The 12498-nt window shown below is 42.8% G+C and overlaps 1 protein-coding gene across 6 annotated transcripts; it reads right to left on the reverse strand.

The window, feature by feature from the left end:
- On the reverse strand, positions 1 to 12191 carry Lig (ubiquitin-associated protein-like lingerer). 6 transcript variants are annotated; one of them, XM_071700524.1, is made up of 15 exons: positions 11987 to 12191; positions 10181 to 10379; positions 9169 to 9532; positions 8705 to 8962; positions 8103 to 8296; positions 7766 to 8020; positions 7340 to 7657; positions 6813 to 7247; positions 6541 to 6723; positions 6250 to 6457; positions 5777 to 5982; positions 4558 to 4728; positions 4335 to 4460; positions 3966 to 4241; positions 1 to 3876 (listed from the first exon to the last, which is right to left on the reverse strand). In XM_071700524.1, exons 2-15 carry the CDS (start codon positions 10310 to 10312, stop codon positions 3628 to 3630), a joined length of 3375 nt encoding a protein of 1124 aa, XP_071556625.1. In that variant the 5' UTR covers positions 10313 to 10379; positions 11987 to 12191; the 3' UTR covers positions 1 to 3627. The 6 variants fall into 6 exon arrangements, with proteins under 6 accessions (XP_071556625.1, XP_071556620.1, XP_071556624.1 ...); XM_071700519.1 differs by having other exon boundaries at positions 4558 to 4767; positions 11987 to 12189; XM_071700523.1 differs by having other exon boundaries at positions 4558 to 4767; positions 8103 to 8269; positions 11987 to 12188.
- Between the last annotated feature and the right edge of the window lie 307 nt (positions 12192 to 12498).

The raw sequence follows: 12498 nt of genomic DNA on the forward strand, positions 1-12498 counted from the left end.
CTTCTTTAATACATTTATTCTTATATATCCATATTTATACACAGTAGTAGCTATCATTATTATTATTATGAATCATATAATAGCAATAGTTGAGTAATGCATATATCGTGCATTTCCCCCTCGCTCGGTTAATATTTGACAAAAATACAAAAATTATTAATGTATAATTATATGAGAACAAACGTGCTTAACTCCAAATCTCCTCTATCCCCTTTCCCCCCCCTTCTCTCGTTCTCTTTTTTTTTGTCGTTTTCAGTAACCCTCGCTTCCCCCGCTGACATTTTGCAACAATTACACTTAGTATACTTCTTTTGTCGCCCTAAATTGATTCGAGTATACACGATGAAGTCTGAAATCGACCATAAAACATACACTAAGACAATAAACGAAAATTTTTACTTGATTCTCCCGGTCGTTTCATCAATCGTTCCTTCGTTGATGCCGGTCTGCGTGTACATTCGAACGCGTATTCTCTACTCGTTAATAAGTGGCTATTAGCAGTCCACGTACGCTGGACCACGGCGAAGACAATGTAGCCCGATTTTTTATCTCTCTCTCTCTCTTTTTTTTTCTCTTTCTTTCTCTCGAGAGTTCACTTGAGTACAGATTTACACTTTTCCCCGAAAAAAAGAAGGAAGCTAATCTACATTTGGTCTTCCGATCTTCTCAAAACGCATCCTACTCATACCGCAATTTCTTTATGTATATATATTTATACGAGTTTATAAGTATTTATATATTTATATATGTATATATATGCAGTCGCTAACAAGAGTTTACTTACAACTATTTACTTCTCGCCTTTTTATATTAGCGGTAAAGCTTTGTCGACCGTCGGACTCGTCGGCCCGTTTTTTATGTTCGTGCTTAGAAGAAACATTATTCCTCACGTTTTTTTTTATCGTACACGCAAGTCGTAACAATTCTCACAGCACCATTGTGAAAAAAACGCTTCACATTACATTTACTTCCTTCGTTCGACGTATTTGCTTTCAGCTTGTTCTCGTTCTCTTTTTTTCTCTAACTCTCTCTCTCTCTCTCTCTCTCGCTCTCTCACCGGAAGAATAATCTGCGATCATTCATTATTCACAATGCAAAAATGTAAAGTATATCTTCAAAATATGTGTGTTCCACTGTTGGTCAATATACGTGTATTATTTCGTTCCGATTAATATGTATATAGCTATACAGTACGCACAATCTCTAATCAGCACGAATAATGCAATATTAACGAATGTGTACACCAGACGGAATCGATAATGGCTTTCTTTCTTTCTTTCTCTTTTTTTTTATTACAATCTCACAATGAAAAAGATACAAATATCGCTGTTAATCACCGTTACTGCACATTACGTCGTTACTATATATGCTCATTCGTCTCGATAATCGGTCATGTTGAGTCTCGTCTTCATCTTAATCGTTCGCGATTTAAATCGAACGGATACTAGACCACGAGGAACGTGTACGATTGTAAGCTTGCAATGGAAAACATCACATGTCGTCTCTCTGTCTCTCTCTCTCTCTCTCTCTGCGCGCACCACGTGCGAGCGTCGAGGCTGCGGCTACTTTTCGAAATCGTAAAAAAGCTGCAACTTTTGATTTGATAACGTCTCTGACGCCGCTCTTCCAAAAACTTTACGATAAACAATACAGATTTAGGGATTGCTAATCCGATGGAGATCGATTCTTCCCTCGAGAGGAATTATCCATTTCTTTCCTTTTGCTACATCTAGAAATGCACTAGTATGCCAAATGATAATCCGTAACGTTTTTTAGATACCTATGTCGATAATTTCCAACGAATCTCTTGACAATAATCATATCGCTCATCTGCCGCAACAATGACATAATTCGAGAAACAAAGTTTTCCAGAAAATGAGTTTAAATGTCTTGAATCATAAAAAATATCGTTAATGCGATTTTGATATAATAACTGATTGTAGAGGAATAAAGGTATTGTTAACTCTTCATTCAAAGATCCCAAGATTTCGTTCTTTTTTTGCAACCAACTCAAAAATGACAATTTTTTAATCATGTCGTTGTTGAGCGATATGTATGATTTTAAACATAATTTTTGTCAATTAAATGACTTAAATTGCATCTGATTGCCGACCTAAATTAATGAACAAACAACGAAAAATATAGCAAAATATTTTACATAAAAGTATGCTAATTTGAAACGTGATATACTCTTGTAACTCATAATTGAGAGGAGATTCCGTTTATAGAATAAAACGTAAATCGCAATTGTTGTCAATCTTATGAAAAATAAAAGACCCACGTCGTTCTGCGAGTTCGGTCGAATGTGTGCGGATTTAGCGAGACAAAAGGTAAAGATAGGTACAAAAATAATAAAAGAGCAGAGCACTATTTTTACTACATATTTGTGGCATGTTTGATTTTTTTTTTTTTTAAGCTACACTTAGAAATAATGCGAGTTGCATATATGGTTTCTCCATTTAACCGAGATTATACGCAATAATTTCAATATAATATGGAATAGACGTATGCGTATTAATAAGGAGTAATAAAAATCAATACTAATCACAAAGATGCGTAATGCGTTCAAACCAAATGTATGCGAGTGCAACGATTGTACTTTACACAAGGTTGCTGTGGACGAGCCATACCAAAAAAATAAAAACGCTACAAAAAACGCGATAATAATAAATTTATACAAGAGTACGTTTTTCTCGCGTACACCTTTATTTTCGCCCTTTTTACGGAAATGGTTCTACGCTACCTCACAAAGATGCGCTTTTATTATTTATTAAGCCAGAGATGCTTACATACACGAGAAAAAGAAAAGAGAACAATATAAAGACACACTATTATCACCCTATAATTACCAGTCAAATACAAATACATTCGAAATTGCACTGTAATGTACAAAGGGAGATCCGGTGCGAACCCGACGGATGTTATTCTTCTAGTTTCTTTTCCGGTGCATCATACGAGAAGGTCGCGAGACACTGGCTTCGTCGTATCGTATACGACGTTACCAGATGAACCTATCATGAATTCTGTGACATGGTCGCGTCATAAAATTCACGAACGATACAGACGATAATCCGTCTTTCGCAATCCATCGCGTTACAAACGCTACAATTTCATTTGGCACGAGTGCAATTCACAGTTAGAAGGAATATGCAAATTATCGTATGTAGGATTTGCACGCATACCACCGCATAATAAAATGCAAGGAATTATTTTATTGTGATATCGCGCTCTACGCCAGTCTCTTGGAGAAGTTTGTGAGTGTGCTGAACTGAACAAATAAATTATAGATCAAGTACAAGTGAATGTACAGCGTACACAGGAATCGGTTGTTCATTACCATTAGAAGGAAGCATTCCGGTCAATAATTGCATATACCTTTCAATTTTCAAAATTCACTCTCCGCATTGACTCGTGTTATTCCCGGAAAAAAAAAAAGTTGAAGTCTCTCGTCTACCATTTTTATGCGTCATTTTTAACTATTGACAATGTCAAAGTCTCTATATGTCACACCAACGTGTTTTCACAACGAAGGACGACTCGTTATTCTACTAGCAGGATGTTACATTACTTCGTCCTTCCTCCGTGTCACGTTCAAAAGTTTGTCTTTTGTTTTTCCTTTTCTTTTTTTTAATTGCTACTGGCCCAATAATTAGGACTGTATCCAGGCTTCGCTTGAGCTTTGTTCTGCGAACTTGTGTTGGACCTTTGGTTGCCGCTGTTGCCGCCGTCCTGATGAAGCGGCTGGTGCAGCTGATGCGGTATAGTCGGGATGAATAAGTGCGGGGTGCCGTAACCACCGGGCAAGCCAGCGTTTTGACTGCCCGTAAGACCGAACGGTGGTGGCGTGGCCGAGTGGAAAGTCTGTTTTTCGTAAGACTAAAAGGACCGATTGAGCGTGTGAACATACGCGTGTATAACATACGGGTTTTCTAACGACGATTATTTACAAGTATAGTGTTACTCACGTTCACTTTGCCAAGAGCGACGTGACTCTTGGCGTACATCGTGGCGCTGATATCTGTTGCGGAAGAGCCAGCGGTGTTGGTATTCCCCGTGGAAGTGCCGGTTTTGCCGGTTTGGGTTCCGGTGTAGCTGCTACCGGCGCCCTTGTATTCGCCGGACGGGCCAGCGGAGGCCAGCGCGTCGTAGCTCGCACCGGCGCCGTAACCAGATCCATAGCTACCCGGCTTGGCGCTGTACGCACCGCTATTTGTCCCGGCGTTGCCGGCCGTTGCTATTTGCTATGATACAAATCGACTCGATCTTAGCTCCTGCCCGGCCATCTCGGGTGAAATCACAAACAGCGGAGTACCCGTTCGAAGCGCAAAACTTACCGGATAAATGGCAGGAGTCCCATACTGAAAACCTCCCGGCATAATTCCGCTACCGTAAGTAAATGCGTACGCGTATCCCGGAGGAAGAGTAGGATTTATCATCGGTTGCTGATGTTGCGTGGCGGTCTGCAAATCCCATACGACTTTAAGTTTTTGCACATCGCGTTTTTTTTTTTGTTTTTTTTTTCAGCGACGACTCTAAGCTGGTCTCGACGAGACTCACCTGCTGCGACATAGTGGAAGGAACTGGTGACGCGTTGCTGTCATTTCTAGCGAACCTGGCGTCGCTAATACTGGTATAGGCTCCCTGGACTCCTTGGACACCCTGTACGCCTTGCACGCCGGATAGAGCATCGCCTCTGCCACCACCGAGACTCGTAGCGGGACCGGTCGTCTGATAGCCCAAAGCCGCGTCATAGTAACCAGTAGTTGGCTGCACGTTAGTCAGGAAGGCCAAACACAAAACTACATGCATACACTGTGTACTCCAAATACAAGAGAAGGCTAACTAACGTCTAAGTCTCTACGCGTACCGAGCTGGGACAAGTAACATGCGGTTGCTTGGGTCTATTGCTATGTGTAAAAAGTATCAAGGTACTCTCAACCGACCGGAAACCATCATTCGCGATAGATCGAGCTACTAATCACGTGTACAATCGCAATACATACATACGAATACATTCGCTTCCCCCGCTATCGGCACGCTTCCCACATGTTTATATAATCGAAAATATCCGAAACAACAAGCTAAAGAGTAATAGTACAACCTTCATCAACCACTTATGTATATACCACATGAAAATATGCATATTTTTCATATAATCTCAGATACATAACATCATTCGTACACAATTAAGTCAAGACAAAGAAGGAAGTAAAGTAAGCCAAGATAGATCGGAGATCGAAACAATCTCGTACCTTAAGTGTATCAAACAAGTTCCAGGAATATTTTTTCCCAGTTCTCTTTACCGGTAAGACATGTTTGCACGAAGTAGTGTCGAAAAGCCGATCTGTCTTTACTAATGTAATTGTTTTATAACGAAACGTCTCACTACAGAAATAAGAGAAACAAGAACGAGTTTACGGTGTTGTCGTGAAGGCATCCATAGGAGTTTGAAACATTTCGAAAAGAATGATGGAATTACGAGCAGCTACCAAGCAATAAAGAAATTACCTCAGGAATTTTTGTACCAGGTAATAATAATAATAATAATAATAATAACATAAAATGGAGTAAACGCGCTTCGGAGCAGCATACACATTGTAATAAATCAATTTCTCCTTATGTACGCGTTTGACTCGTATTATACACTTAATTAACATGACAAACTACTCTGTTTCAGTGTACGTTACCCCGAAGAAGCGTTACTCAGAGAGCAATGCATTTATATTTGAATAAATAGAGAAACGAATTAACTGATCGAGACCGAGAAGTGACTGACCATGTGTGGTATTCTTTGTTGCACGAGCTGTATGTCTTCGTAGCTGTACACGGGTTGCTGGAAAGCTGCGTATGGTACGCCCGCCTGGCCCATGATATATTGGTGGCTGAGCATCGGCGTCATACTTCCGGCCGCGCCGCCGCTCGTCATGTTGCCGGTACCACTGCTACCCGTCACTACTCCGCTCGATGTGCTTTTTGGAACAGCTGAAAAGAATACATATTTTCGTTAAAATGGATCACTCAATGCTGAAGCAATCATCTGTCAAGACCAGGTTCCAACTCCCATCACTTCATATAGGAATTTTTAGTGGAAAAATATTCCCAAGTGTGATGGAAACAAGGATCAAAAAGCAAAATCAAATCCCAAGATAATACAGATAGTGAATAATGGTACTCTGTTCGTTGAAGAACGAAAAATCCACATAACAAGATTGCTGAACTTTTAATAGCACTTTCTGAATATCAACTAACCGTTGGAATTCGTCACTTTGGTCTGTGAGCTATTGACAGATGTCGAGGTGAGACCCAACGTTGGTGCACTGGTCGTCGCGAGGGAACTGTTCGATGTCGTTGCACTGCTATCGTACTGTGAATCCTTCGTCGCGGTGCTGTTCAATTTGTGATTGTGAGACGCTGCCTGCGGTTGACTGGCGTAACTGCCGTACGGATTCGCGTAAACCTATGAATGTTTTACACGTAAACCTATGTTGTCAAGCTGTGAAAACTATGTTACAGTAAGATACAGTAAGAATTTGCACTAACAGACTGCGCAGCACTCTGGTAAACGGAACTTTGCGTTATTGGAGATGTAAACGTCGTGACAGAAGACTGATACTGGGGCTGGTAAGCTTGATACCCCGCATTGCTGTTCGATACTGTGTTGGTGGCTTGCGCTGGATATTGCGATGTTGTAGCCGGTACATACCCGCTCGCGGACGGATAAACCTACCGAATAAAAATTGTTTTAGCTTCTGTACAACTGTACTGGTATCTCTGGAATAGTTCTTGATGCCATTGATTCGGACAAGTTATACCTGACTGCTAGTGGTGGGTTGGTTGTAACCGGAAGTCGCGGACGCCGATGCGGAAGGAGAAGGTTGACTAAAGTTCGACGTGTTGGATTGCGGAAACGACGTCGACGAGTTATAACTCGCCTGCGAAACCGTTGCTGTCGCGGAATAACTACTCGCGTTAGCACCTGACGCATTTTGGAAGCTAGACTGGGATTGGTTGTTAGTCGAATACGCATTGTAGGTGCTTGGCGTGCCACTCGACGGCTGGAAAGATGATTTCTGCGACGGCTGATAGGTCGTCGTACCACCGTACGTCGGCGCATTTCCGGGTGAGACTTGCGACGTGAAATCTTGCTTAGTCATATCCAAGCTTTGGCCACTACTGCTTCCACGAGTGAAACCTTGGGAACTAATCGTATGCTCGTTGGATGCTGGCAGAGTGTCGGTGCTCTGTAACTGAAAACGTCACATAATTATAATCTGATATATCGAAAGACATATATACGCTGCAAATAACTACGTAACGATTTGACAAAAGGAAAATCTACCATCTGCGAGCTAGCGTTGAAAGGTGTGGTGGAAGTCTGCGTAGTTTCGATGTCGAGTGAATTACTCGTATTGGCAGTGTTCGCAGTATTCGCACCGGAAGTCATGTCCACACCGGCGATCGTATTACTCGTGGAGTTATATTTTTCGTTCGCCGAACCGTCGAGGGAGCTCGAATCGCTACCAAATTCCAGCGCACCGAATTGTACGTCGAGAAAGCCGATTCCGCTGTTAACTGCGTCACCAGGCATTTCCACGGCACTCGATGGTATTTTTGACGGCGGAGGTACTCTTGGACGTTGTTTCGCTTGTCTCTGGGGCTGTAAACGCAAGCGTATATAAGCCAATTAAGATTTTAAGTAGTTTAACGCGAAAAGATTAATCGCAGAGAATTGAAAATTCATTAAAATGTAGCAATATTGCAATACCTGACTGGACATAGATGACGAAAACGACGTTTGTGCAGCTGCTTTCAACTTTTCGCTCGTCTGTTGAGTAAGTTGGGTCAGATATTGAGTTTGTGCCGCTGTTAATACGCCACTAATAGCGCTGGGTTGTTGCGACAGTTGCATCGTCGGTAAGCCCAATACTTGCTGCTGTTGTTGCTGTTGGGCTTGCTGTTGCTGAGGTTGTATTAAACTCTGCTGCTGCATCGCAGATATGTCCGACAATTTTGGTAGTTCCTACAAATCATATAAAAAAAGAAGGATCGTTAGAATATGGAAAAGGACATATATCTAGAAGTGTTAGTTGATAAAATTTTACCTCCTGCTGAAGCAGCGACAGGTTAACCCCCTGACCCGATTGCGTGGATGACATTTCCTGAGGCTTTTGTTCTTCTAGAACAGCCGGAGGTTCGAGGATATTCGTGCTCGGTGTGAAGACTTTCGTATCTGCCAAAGATCCCGTGTACTCCTCGTTATCCCAGTCTTCTGTAGAGTCCAAATTATTCCAAGCATCTATATATACATTTATCATATAGATATAATATTTTGATATATTATATCCAATACATATATACATACACTTGTGTATGTATTTGTATATATAATATATTCAATTATAACTTTATGTGTAAGATTAAAAGTCTCTTTTTTAATCTTATACACTTTACGTGTCAAAAAGTCACAATTAAAAAGTAAATTTCTTATGCCCATTTCTACCAATGTAGATTAACTTTAATCTCAGTTTAACTTACTTTCTATCTTTTTCTAACTCTTGGAACTAGGAAAAGATGACGGGTAAGTTAAACTAAGATTAAAATTTAGCGTTGATAGAAATGGACATTAGAGAAATAATTTGTTGATAATGTAATCACGGTTTAGTGGAAGAAAAATTTCGAGAATCAAACATAGATTAAAACTTACCCATTTTTGGTTCTTGAATACTTTGTTGCTGTTCCTCGCTGCCTGTCCAGGTTTCAATGGGACGATTAAAACCATGAGCAGCAGAGGTAGACGATGAATCGTTGCGGTTCGCGAACGTCCTTGGACCAAGACCTCGACCACCGCTGCGACATCCGCGACCTGATCTTCCGGATCCACCCCTGCCTCTTCTGCTGTAGCTGCCATCGCGCATGCCGTCTTCCATATTCCTCTCGTTTTCCTTGTTTTCTCGTCCGCGCCCTAGCCAAGCAATTTTACAAAAATTACAATTAATAAAATAACAAAGTAAGAATCTTTGTAGTGTATGTTCTTGCTATAAATTGTAAAAGAAGACTCGACGAGAAAAAAAAGATCATCTTATGTATATGTCTGTATACATCTATTCCTATGTGATTCAAGCAATCATAAAATTGAAGAAATCAATTAAAAAAATAGATTAAACTAACATCCACGATTGTCATGATTAGCGCGGCCGCGCATACGCGGAGGGCCGCCGCCACGTTGGTTACGTCGTTCTTCCCAATCGCCATTGTCGTCCTGGCCACCCGACTGATCTGTAGTCTGCTTGGAACCGCTGGGCTGACGAGGCTTCTTCTTTTTAACCTCCCACTCTGTTTTCACTCCTTCCAGAAGATCGTTAACAGCCCGATCCAAGTCGCCGTCATTATCATGGAGAGCCATGACTACCTCGTCCTCCGAACGCCGGGTCATATCCATGACCTGTTTAATGCGTTCCTTCATGATGGGATCCTCACCTCCCGCCATTCTGGTATCGATGATCTGCGCGTTGCGCATTTGATTTGTGTTTTGCTATATAACAATCGTTACAAAACGGTTTTCTTTAGAATGTTTAATATTACAAATGATGTAATATACATGTATTTTATTCATCCCTTATTTCTTTAGAATGTTTAATATTACAAATGTTGTAATATATATGTATTTTATTCATCTTTTATTTATTATCTGTTTATTATTTTTACTCACAAATAAAATAAATATTTTGTTACAAATAAAGTGATCTTTCATAAGTTAAAAATACATATTTATTTATAAGAGTACAATTTTTGTGCTTTTATAGATTTTCATTTTAGATTATAACAATGTAACGAGATGGCGTGATTCTGTGTGGGAGCAATTGACTCATAATCAATAAGTCTCAGGATCTGTTTTCTATTGCTGACCTAGTGTACACTCTCTGTACTTAAAATGAAATAAGTATATGTTTGCAATTTGGTGAAAGCGAAAAGGGAAGTTCTAGTGCAGTCCAGTGCAGCAATAAAAAACAAACCTTCAGATTCGATACCTTTTCACATGCTTTGCTTTACAAAAGATTAATTATAGTTAAAAGTTTTGAATGAAAGAATATGTATCATTGCAGTATGAGACTGTAACCCGTTTCAGAAACGATAAGCCAATAAGTACACAATATATACACAAAGTTAATTTTTTACCAACCTGGGCCTTGTCATGCTTGGTCGAATCTGATGATTTACTTTGATGATGATCTGATTTGCCGTGTTGTTGTGATTTATTTTTATTGGTGCCTCTCCCACCAGAGGACACCAAGGATTTGTTGCTTGAACTCATTGCCAACTAAAATCCCACGCACCTAAGCACGCACCGTATTACACTATGTACACTCCCTATTTACAGTCTGAAACAGAATGCATCCGTTATTATATATTTGCATGAATGTTACCCATGATCTATTACAATAATGTAAATCGTGTACGACCATACAAAGACGAGCGATACGTTAAGAACTGAATATACATCTAGCATCTTGCTGCGCAAGGCAATTACTGTAACTCCTGAGAGCAAACAGTTCCAAAAATTGAATTACATTCTCAAACGTTCCAAAAATAGCCCTTTGGGGCTTCCTTATCTCGCTCCTTATCCCGATATCAGCTACTTCCGTATTTTCTTTACTATTATCCTGCGACTCTAATCACTCGGCCCCTACATAAGCCACGTGTCACAGTTCTCATACGTAAAATCTGTACATGCACAAAAGTTAGTTTCTCTTTAAGCTTGTGAATCAATCGGATACAAGTTCAAAACGGAAATATCTTTGTCACTGGCATATTTGGAGGCGAGCAACAATAAACAAACCCATTATTTACAATCCGAACCTGCGTCAAATTAAAATCACGTACAATAACGACCAATGAGGTCTCGCCACGCGGTACAACTAGACCTAAAGATCCTTATCTTCGTGGACAGAAATAAGTTTGTAAAAAATACCTACGAGAGCCGCCAGGTTAGGAGCGTCCGATAACGATAGACGGAAAACGCGAGATCCGCCACGAGGAAGGATGACGAAAGTTGAACGGAATGTTAACGCTTATCGCGTCGGCGACTCAGGGCGATGGGGAGAGCGAGCCACGTCCGCTCCGACGACGGCGGCGACGGCGATGAGCGCGTGAACGTCCTCGCGAGCGTCGCCGCGTCGAGACGTTCACGTGCTTCGGCGACGCGACCGCGTCAGAACGCCCAAAACGGCGGGGGGGATCGGCTCGGCGGGAAACGCACCGCGAGAGACCGCGCGTCGGTCGCGGAAACTCCTCCGTCCGGACGATCCTCGCGTCTCGTCGCGCGGCGCGTGGAGATGCGGGGAGGGACTGAAGAAAAGAAAGGAAAAAAAGGAGAACACAACCCGGTCGGACGCGTCGTCGACCGCTCGCACGCCGCTGCACGCCACGAAGAGTCCGTGCGTAGAAATGGAACGAGAGAGACGAGAGGCAGAGAGAGAGAGAGAGAGGGGGGGGCGGGAGAGGGAAGGAGGGAGAGCGCGAGAGGAAGAGCAAGGAGGACGAGGAGGAAAAGCAAAGCAGGCTCACGACCGAGGAACGACGACACGGCTAGGCGAGGGTCGGACACTCGGCGAACGGCGCGCGATGCCGATTAACTCTCACGGACGCGAGGATAACACTTTTTCAGCGGGCCATGTGCACGGCGGACGCCATTTCTGCTGTGCGCGAGGAAGGCTTGTCAACCATCGCCGCGGCGGTGCATCAATGGATCCCGAACGGGCCTCGGAATGGCCGAGGGTGTGTGTGAGAGAGAGAGAGATAGAGGTGGAGAATTCTTTGCGTGTTAACTCACGGCTGTCGTGGGCGTCGTGCGGGGCGGGCCTCGGCGGGCGCGACGGCAAGCGGAAGCGTGCGGGATTCACGGCACCTCGGCACCTCGGCGCTCGGGGCCGCGGCGCGCGAAATACCACGGGAAAAACAACGGACACACCGCGGTCGGTATTCGTACCTGGGTTAGTGCGCTCTCAAAACGCAGCTCGGTCACGTGACCGCGGGGCCCCCCTTCCCTGATGCACCACCAGGGCACCCTTGCTAGTACTGCTAGTGCCTAACAGCGCAGCCAGCCAGCCAGCACCGCTACCCTCCGCTCTTTATCGGGGATCGCGGGGGGGTTCTCTCCGTGCGCGTATATATATCCGTATATTTGTACGGGTCAGGCTGGCAATCGAAGCAAACCCCGAACGAGACGCGGCCACGTTTCACCGCCTGCTGTGTTTGCGGTAGGCCCGCCTGCGCGGCGATATACCGGAAGTACCGGTGTCTAGTTCCGTATGGCTCTGATTTTCTTTTTATTGGCGTTGACGAAATATGATGGAACCAATAAGATTCTCCCGTGTCTCGTGCTCTTTCTCTTCCACTCGATGAATTGCACCACACTGCGCTGAATTCTAAAAAAAGCTGGATGCACAATGCTAGACGGTAGCGATAGTGTCGAAATATAATCTAAATATATGGAAACAT

Source organism: Temnothorax nylanderi, unplaced genomic scaffold (assembly GCF_030848795.1).
Source record: "Temnothorax nylanderi isolate EJ_2023f unplaced genomic scaffold, tnyl_v1.0 TNYL_tig0022_pilon, whole genome shotgun sequence".
Taxonomy (NCBI): domain Eukaryota; kingdom Metazoa; phylum Arthropoda; class Insecta; order Hymenoptera; family Formicidae; genus Temnothorax; species Temnothorax nylanderi.

What these genes read in the sequence shown, in the direction of transcription:
- Lig (XM_071700519.1), bottom strand. Translation starts at nt 10,312, where the DNA reads ATGAGTTCAAGCAACAAATCCTTGGTGTCCTCTGGTGGGAGAGGCACC. An exon ending in TGTCGCTGCTTCAGCAGGAG is followed by an intron (nt 8,021 to 8,102) that starts GTAAAATTTTAT and finishes TATGATTTGTAG; the next exon opens with GAACTACCAAAATTGTCGGA. An exon ending in TCAACGCTAGCTCGCAGATG is followed by an intron (nt 7,248 to 7,339) that starts GTAGATTTTCCT and finishes TGACGTTTTCAG; the next exon opens with TTACAGAGCACCGACACTCT.